The sequence below is a fragment of the Urocitellus parryii genome, chromosome 11 (assembly GCF_045843805.1).
Source record: "Urocitellus parryii isolate mUroPar1 chromosome 11, mUroPar1.hap1, whole genome shotgun sequence".
NCBI classification, from domain to species: Eukaryota; Metazoa; Chordata; class Mammalia; order Rodentia; family Sciuridae; genus Urocitellus; species Urocitellus parryii.
The window spans coordinates 117774397-117783446 of NC_135541.1; the positions used below are offsets into that span (position 1 = coordinate 117774397).

Below are 9050 nucleotides of genomic sequence, written 5' to 3' on the forward strand. Positions count from 1 at the left end.
TGCACCTGGTCTGTCTAGATGTTCCCCTTTTCCTGGGTTCCCTCTTCTCAGCTGCCTAAGCAAAATAAAGCTAAGTCCCTTTCCCCAAATTCATTTCAAGTAAGTCTTTCCAGAAAGATAAGAAGAAGAAAAAAAAAACAATGAAAATACTAAACTGCAGAATCAAATTGGGTAGGCAAAATTTTCAAGCTGAGAACACAGTGATGATCGTTTATCCATCCAATACTTTATACTCAATATGCACCTGCTGCACAGTAAGTATATAGTATGTGCCTAAGAACTGTTTGTTACATCAGCTTATGAATTTTAAAGTAACTGAAGTCTGGTCATAGATGACGTACCTCTCACTGTCAGTTGGGTTCATTAGTCAATTCCCATTAGTCAGGATTTCTAATTGGTCGACCTGTGGAAACTTTTATAACCCCAAATTAAGTACTGACAGTGCTTTTGCAGTCATTCATAGATATGTACAGAGTGCTGCAAAATGGGAGTCAAATGAAGAACACATTCCCTATGAAAGTCAAAAAAGTGAAGCTCTGTCTTCAGGTTTCCCTTCTCACTGCAGGACAAGCATCCTGTGTGTGGCCTACGGAGTGCCGTGTTTTTCAAACTTTTGTGCTCTTTGTCACTGATATTGTCAATTAAAATGACCCCAAACACATCTCTAACATGCTATCTAATGTTCATAAACTGAAGAAGGCTGTGATGTGTATTACACAGGAAGAAGGTATTTTAGATCAGCTTTGTTATAGTTATACTGCTGTTGTCTGAGAGTTCAGTGTTAATAAGCAATGCAATGCGCTGGAAAAAGAAAGATAAAATTTTATGATTGGTAGGTGACATAATTTATAAAGAGACTATTATAATACTATGATAAAGCTATGACAAACAGACAAACAACCATATTTGTGTTTTCGTGAGATGACAACAGTTGTTTTTTTTTTTTTTCTTTTTACATATGGTAGACAGCAATGTAGGAAGGTTGAGAGGCTAGGAAATTTGTGGTCACATCAATCAGGGTCAGGAAACTGTTAAATACTTCTCTTATAATGTTTCTGTTTAAAGAAGTATGGCATGCAATGAATTACTTGTAAATATATATTAAATATGATTTTTAAACAAAATACATAAAGCCAAGATTATGAATTCATCAGGTAACAAAAATATTGTGCCAGAAACTCAAAGGTACCTAACCGTCTATTTACCCTAGGAACATGGCTCAGTGTTCACTATTCACATTACTTATCTGGACCTACTTCAATCTTGAAGAGCAGCACTTTCACTACTCATTTTTGATTCCCTCTTCAGAGATGCCCTTGGGCCATATTTCAGGTATCACCACCATGCTGTCCCTCTCAACCTTTAATGTATCTGTGAGTCTTCTGATGATTTTGTTGAAATGAAAACTGGAATTCAATAAGTCTGAGACCAGGCCACAGAGTCTACATTTCTACCACACTCCAATGTAATGAATCTGCTATTTGACCATAAACCACACTGAATATGGAGGACCTTCATCCTTCCCTGCTCTTTTGGTTTAGAGCACTTGAAACAATGGTTTTATGCTAATATTTCCCAAAATTGAATAACAGAATTGTTAAGTGGCAAAACTGTGTTTCTCATCAGAGACTCAGAAGAAATAAATAAATAAAACCAGGAATGCATGAAGTCTCCTGGCAAAGCAAGACTTTGAACAAGAAGAGCATCAAATATCTCAACTATACCAAAGGTATAAAAATAGAATTTAAAAAACAAAACAAACAAACAACAACAAAAACTACAAACCTTACATAATTCAACACAGGTTTTATTGAAAATATGTTGCATTCAGGCCAGACAGTTCACCAAAGATGCAGATATTCATAAAGCATGTGCTTTGCTCTCAAACTTTTAAAAACTTAAAAGAAGAAACAAATCTACACACCTGCCACAAATGCTAGGCAGTGAGGGGCACAGCTGAAATGTGGAGATGCTCAGATGGAGGAGAGATGGCTCCCCACTGTGGATCAAGGAAGGACCCCTGGAGGATGTGATAGCTGAAATGCATCTGATGATCCATTTTATCTAACCAGGCTGACACTGCTAAAATTCTGTTCCATTCAGAGTTAAACCCACAGAAACCAGGTCAGAACAACAAATCCTGCAAGATTACATTGAGCACATATTGGTAAATGATCATGGTGCAGAAATGAATAGCAAAGTTTTAACAAGGGGAGTTGAAGTGATGTCATCACCCTGTGGTGTTCATGTGTAGACTGGGCACCTGGGTAGCTGGGTCCTCACTTCAGAGAGAGCAAACACTGTAGGGAGCTTCACAGTGTGTCCTACATGAACAAAAAAAGAACAGACCTTTAGAAGGTGGAGGTGAGAATTGAGCAGAAAGTGGGAATGGGGATAAAGGGACAAGGAAAAGTGAGGAAAAAATTTTTAAAAAAAGGGAAGACCATTGGGGAGGAGGGATGAACAGGAAAGATGGATATAAAGCACTCACCAGCGTTTCCTAAACCAAAATCCAAGACCTGTCAGAAGAGCCAGGGCCACTATCACAGCAAAGAGGATCCAGCCCAGGGCACTCTGAGGTGCTGCAGATTCAAGTGGACACCAGGATGTTGTTTCAATCTGCATCTATAGATCCCTCATTTTAAATCTATCCATTCTTTGAATTACATATTTTTCTTCTTTTTAGGTCTGGAATTTGTAAATCCCAATTTTTTACCTGGTCCTCATGCTCTGCTAGAAGTTCCCTTCATCCCATCTCCAGCCTGGGTCAAGCTCTTACCACCCCAGTAGAGGACCAGGTCCTGCCCTCCTAGGCTGCTGTGCTTCACCCTGCAGGCCAGGCCAGCCGCCTCCCCAGCTGCCACATCCAGGGTTGCTTGGAGATGCCACGTCCCATCAGCATTGGGCAGGATGTCACCTCTCTGAGTGCCCAGCTGCTCCTGCTCACCTCGCATCCACATCACCCACACGGGCTTTGGGTAGAAGCCAGACACGTGGCACACCAGCAGCAGACGGCCAGGCCCAGGGCTGGGGCCACTGGACAGCCAGGCCTCAGGCTTCACTGCAAACACCAGAAAAGACATTTAGACACTAACATAGACTGAGAACTTTAGAATTCCACATAAGCCTACAAATACATATCGTTCCTAGTTCTGTATTTTCACTCATCAGTCACTTTTTATCCTGAATTTCATTTTAAAATATGAAAATTCTTCGAGACTGGATAGAAGACTGACCTTGTCGCTGGAGATGAGCTTTCCCTCCATCTAGAAGTTCTGAGATTAAACGTGGGCAGGCATAACTGAGGAGCCAATGTTTCCTATTTGTGTAGACTTGGTTCAGATTGATTAGATTGCAGGCTTTCTGGGCCTTTCTTCCCCCCATGGGATATGGTGACCATGTTTCATTCTGGAAGCTTATGAAGTCATGTCCTTGGATAGCTACCTGCACAAAGCCTAGGAAGCCCTTCCCAGAGTGCCGTTCACAGTCTGCTGCCACCTGTAGATCAAAAGGACCTGAGGAAGAAGAGTAATGAATTAGAGGAGAAACGGAAGAAAAAGGACAAAAATAAATGAGATGAAAGCAATAGAAGCAGAAGGGAGTTTTGGGAGTTTAGGGGATGGACCACAGTGTGGTTTGGTCTGAGGTTCACAGAAAGGGGAACTGGTAGGAGCTGGAGGTGGAGGAAGAGATGATAATATGAGGAAGGGAGGGGATTGTTCAAAGGTGATAGCGATGGTGTGGGGAGAAGGACTGAATGGTTTCTATGACAGTTTAGACAGTTTAGAAGATTGAAGAGATTAAACGGGAGAGAAAATCACACTTCAAGGAGTCAACCAAAGAGTGGGGTAGCAGAAGGTACCTAATTGAAGATTGAAGAAGAGGGTGGCCACAGCATTCCTCTAAGGGCAGATAATAAAACATAGCCCTGCAGGCAATAGAGAGAGCAGTTCATAAGTAGCAAAAACTGAAGTTTTTGAAAATCTGGTTGTGTTTATCGCGCATGCCCAGGGTGTGATTGCAATTTTATGCTGAAGAGAACAGAGTAAGATTCAGAGAAGAATAGGCTGTTTCCCTGAGGAATAAAAGTTCACTGAGATGCCCCACTCTCATCCCTTTATTCTCCCCAACAAGGGACAGGGACTCACCTTTAAACATTAATTGAGAAATATAAAAGTCCTGATGTTCATTGAAGTATAACTGGACCAGCCTTTCCAGATCCATCAACTCCTTGTTACTGATGTTGCCCCTGGACCAGGGATACAGGAAAATGATGGTACCAGAGCTCCTGTTCCAGCTGTGAGTCTGCAGCTCCCCGAACCAGCCTGAGCCCTGATGTACCCAGGAATGGTTGTTAAAGGTTGATGTCTGGAGGAGATGGAAGGAAACAGGATCCTCAAACCCTGTGGCAAAAGAATAGATAGAATAGGCAGAAATAAAACATTGGGAGGGAGAGATTTGGGAAAGTAGGTGCCCCAGTAGGAAGATTCAGAATCTGAAAAGTGGAGAGCCACAGTTACCTTAGCTGACATCTGCTGGCCCCCAGGGTCCCATGTTCTACCAACAGCCTCCATGAGAGCACAGAGGGCCAGATTGGCCCTCGTTCTCTCCAGGTATGTGCAGGGGAAACTACCATCAACACACACACACACACACACACACACACACACACACATCTGGTCAGATGCCCCAGTTCTTACCAACATCACTGTCCCCTCCTGGGAAGTGAACACCGAGCAAGGGGAGTAGCAGGAACAGCATGGCCCTTGCAGATGCTACTTCTTTCTCTCAGAGAAGTCATCCTTTGATTTCTGTTCTAAATAAACCTACCACAGGGACCTCTCTTCTGACTTCCTTATTCAAACAAAACACAAAACTTTTCTGCCTGAAACAAAGACAATCTGCTCCCTCCCCAAACCCTGAGCACCTACTCAGTTTCCCATTTCCCCTGATATTCTGACTCTGTGCCCAGTCTTCCAACTTCTCTCATTATTACAAACATCCACCCTGTTCATCTTCTCCTAGTTCAACTGCTATGGAACAAGTCTTGTGTGTCTCTGAAAAGTCCCTTACCACAAGGGGCACTTCTTTTTTTGCTGCGTGTGGAACCCAGGATCTTAAGCATTTTCTCTTATTGTAATAATTTTGAATTATCCCCCATGTGTTCTCTTGCCTACCCCATCCCCCACTCCACCTCATTCATATCTCTGACATCACTGGTTACTTTATTTCCCTTTTCAAAATCCCTATGATTGTCCTCTGAAACAGTATTACCTACTGAGTCTGGGATCCTGTATCCAGGGCTGGCTCTGTTAGCATGCAGCCACTCCAGTAATGCACTTAAATTTCCATGATTAGCACCTTGAGTTTCATAGTAATTTTATTGAATTTGTGTTTCACAGTGAAGTTCAATGAAACTTGCATGGGAGCTCATAGCTGCCTCCCCAGCTTATGAAGGGTTCTTCCCCCCACAACCTCACCTACATGCTCAGCACTCCTCCACCTGCTCCCCACTGTCTCAGACCATGGCAACTCTAGAGTCTGTCAATCCACCTCCATCCTGCCACCACTGCACTGACCATGTCTCACTGAAGGCCCCTTCTGCCATCAGCCTCTGCAACTTCCTCATGTGTTGCAGGCACAAAGGGAGAAGGGGACATGCACCTATGAGTGCGGGAGCAAAACGGAGGTGCAGCTATCCCATCCAGAGTCCTCACCAAATTGTTTTGAACTTGGTCAGGGTGAGCCACTTGCCCACTCTTGTTCCAACTGTCACATGAATTTCCACATAATTTGGTTCTAGTTTCTCTGTGGTTACCTATGTGAAAAGTGTTGGGGTGACCATTTGGGAAAAGGGAGATTAACTTCCCCTTTCAGTCCAGCACAGGCAGAGATCACTAGAACAGCTGGGGCAGCAGAAACCAGGCACCAAGTGGGTAGCTTGCATGTCATCATAAAGTGAGCCCCAGAACTCTGTTGCCTAAGAGTTCCTGCAATCATCCTGACAGTATCCCTGTGCCCAAGGGATGCAAAAACAGGAAAATAAAAACAGCCATGTAACTTTTCATAGAAATGAAGAAGTTTTGCATGTTAGTAACTTTAAGAGAACTCTCTTGAAGAGCAATTTGAGCAGAGACCTGCTATGATCTGAATCTTTGTGTCTTCCCCAAGTTCATACATTGGAAACCTAACCAACCATATGATGGTATTAGGAGGGGGGAGGCTTTGGGAGGTGATTAGGTCATGCAGTTTCAACCTCAGCAATCAGATTAGTGCCTAATACAAGGGACCCCAGGGAGGCCCCATAGCATTTCCACCATGAGAAGAAATATTCTGAAAGTGTCTTTTATGAACCTAAATGCAGGTCCCACTACAATCAAAATCTATCTTGATCTTGAACTGTCCAGACTCTATAAAAATAATTTCCTCATGGTTATAAACTGCTCAGTCTATGGCATGCTGTGATTGCAGCAGGAATGATTAGGACAACACTCCACATTTTCACTTTTCCCTGGATTGCACAAAATATGACTGCTGCTCTTGAGTGTGGGGTAAAGAAAGCAAGAAGAGGACACTTGGTTTTGGGTAAGAAAGAGAAGGAAGAAAATTAACTAAATAAGAATGAGGTTCTGGGACCAAAATGTTGTGAGCAGATAAGAGAAACAAAGGATATAACAGATGCAGGAGAAGGAGGAAGAGGGGTGTTTTCATGAGTGTTTTTGCTTCTGTGACCAAAGGACCTGACAAGAACAATTTTAAGGAGAAAAAGTTTATTTCAGGTGTCATTTTCTGAGCTCTTAGTCCATAGATGGTCAACTTCACTCCTCAGGGCCCAAGGTGAGGCAGGACATCATGGCAAAAGAGTGTGGCAGAGGAAAGCAGGTCTGGACATGGCCACCAAGAAGCAGAGAGAGAGGGCTCCAGTCATCAAGGCCAAAATATATATACCCCAAAGTCACGCCTCCAGGAATCCAACTCCCAGCCACACCTACCAGCCCACAGTTACACTCAGTTAGTCCCTGTCTGGTGATTCATGCACTGATTGGGTTAAGGCTCTCATGACCCAGTCATTTCACCTCCAACTCTTCTTACACTGTCTCACACATGAGTATTTGGGAGACACCTCACACCTAAACCATAACAAGGGAGGCATAAAGGGAGGGGAACAAGAATTCAAAGTTTCTTTCCCCCTGACTGTCCTCTGGCAGAGTGGCTCCTGGTGAGGAAGCAGGTAGCAACTGGAGCTTGGGTCAGAGTCCCACTGAGGATCTACAGCTCCCCAGGCCACTGCACCCCTGAGTGGCTCTCAGCTGTGGAGGGTGAAAGACAAGGTCTGAGGAGGAGAGAGGAAAGGATGGAGACCATTGGAAGCTGCCTGTGGGATGCTGAGAGTTAGGGGAGCTGAGAGAGAGCAACACTGTAGGAGAAAGTCAAGAAATGAAATAGGTGGGAAGTGACCAGGACCAGAATGAAAGAGAACACCTTTGACAGAGGAGATGTTATAGAGATCACTGATGGTGGTGTGCCCCCTGGTCACAGGAAAACATGAGGAAAATCCAGGTGATTAGGACACATGCCAAATGGAACTCAGCCAGGCGGGTCTTTCACCTATCCCAGGGGCATCCAGATTCTTCCCTTTGTACAAGCCCTACTCAGACTCCTCTTCTTGAATCATCGTTGCTTAGGGAACAAGCATGCTTATGTTCCTCCTAAAATGCCTCATTGTTGCTCCCCTGCATACCACCGCATCTCCTGATTTTCTCCTTCCCCACACACACAGCTTTCCTCCCACCCAGACGTGAACTCTCCTCTCCCACAATCTCACTTTGCCACCTGACTATTCCCACCTCATCAACACCCACCTCAGCTTCCCTCCTGAGAAACCCCCTGTCTGCCACACCCTTTGCAAGGTCCTTGCTTAGCATCTGGGCAGCCATTTTAAGGGAAAGCTGCCATTTTCCCACCCAAGGGCCTTTCCAGGAAAAGCTCACCACTCCCTCACACCAACCCCATCCTTAACTGTCCACATTAGAACCCACTGGCTCTAACCCCTGAGCCTCCCCCATAAAAGTCTTGAACCCCAAGTCTGTGTTGCCTTTTTTAGTCTATGGAGAGAGGGCCTTTATTTGGCAGCTCTGACAAATGAACTCTCCTGTGTCTCTGCCTGGTCTCCATCTTTCATTTCTCACTCGCTAGGCTCCAGTTTCTCACTTTCCTTTCATTGTTGCCAAAACCTGGGTTCAGGTTCCCCCTATGTGCCCACTCCTCTCTTTGAGGGTGACAGAGCATCCCCAGGCCCTGATCCAAACTCCATCCTGAAACCAGACCCTCCATTCAACCCAATGCCCTCTCTGCACTCACCCCCAGATATTTCACATAAGACCCCTGTCTCGAATCGAATTAAAAGACCTATGCATCCAGGAAGTGAACCATAGATACAATTATATGGATATATAGATACAGAGATTTATAAATATATATAGCTACACAGTGGATCAACAATTATATAAAAGAAATTCTGGCGACAGAAATTATCTAAATCAGTGAGGACTGAGGACTGGGAAGTCAAAAATTCTTTGTGGGGGCCATTTTGACCCATTGCCCAGTTCATATTGGGGCCAGGCCACAGTTGAATAAAAAAACCAAGCATTTATGGCATAGATCTTGAGTGAGTTTGGCAAAATTTTAGTATAAAGAGCCCAGAGGGGTTTTGATGTCTAAAGAGGACTTGTGTTTCCCATGACTTTCTGGCCCCCTCAGAGGTGAATGGAAACAGAAAACAGTGTTCCAAATTGTGTTCACTCTCACCTGAGGAAAGGATAAGTGCCGGGTGGGGGTTGAAAGATCCCTGCAACCCACCAGGGGCCCAAAAGTATTGGAGTGGCTTCCAGAAGGACTGGGATGTCTCCACAGTTCCCAGAGTCTTAAATGGAATGGGCGGGGTCTATGGCATGCACATGACTTACGGAGAGACCCTATGAATGGAAAGGGGCTGGTAAGTCAGGGGAAATGGGAACTTACCCCACTCCTGTCTGCCCGGATGAAGGGAG

General features: G+C 44.4%; 1 protein-coding gene across 1 annotated transcript; it reads right to left on the reverse strand.

Moving 5' to 3' along the window:
- Positions 1-2284: 2284 nt before the first annotated feature.
- Positions 2285-4761, reverse strand: LOC113177811 (T-cell surface glycoprotein CD1a-like). The gene is made up of 6 exons (XM_077791617.1): positions 4701-4761; positions 4149-4403; positions 3237-3515; positions 2783-3061; positions 2492-2582; positions 2285-2324 (listed from the first exon to the last, which is right to left on the reverse strand). The coding sequence occupies exons 1-6, from the start codon at positions 4759-4761 to the stop codon at positions 2285-2287; spliced, it is 1005 nt and encodes a 334-aa protein (XP_077647743.1).
- Positions 4762-9050: the final 4289 nt, after the last annotated feature.

Excerpts from the sequence above, each read along its gene's own strand:
- LOC113177811 (XM_077791617.1), bottom strand. The coding sequence starts at position 4,761 with ATGCTGTTCCTGCTACTCCCCTTGCTCGGTGTTCACTTCCCAGGAGGG. Across the intron at positions 4,404-4,700 it reads AGGAGGGGACAGTGATGTTG|GGTTTGAGGATCCTGTTTCC; the intron begins GTAAGAACTGGG and ends CTTTTGCCACAG. Across the intron at positions 2,325-2,491 it reads TTTTGGTTTAGGAAACGCTG|GACACACTGTGAAGCTCCCT; the intron begins GTGAGTGCTTTA and ends TTGTTCATGTAG.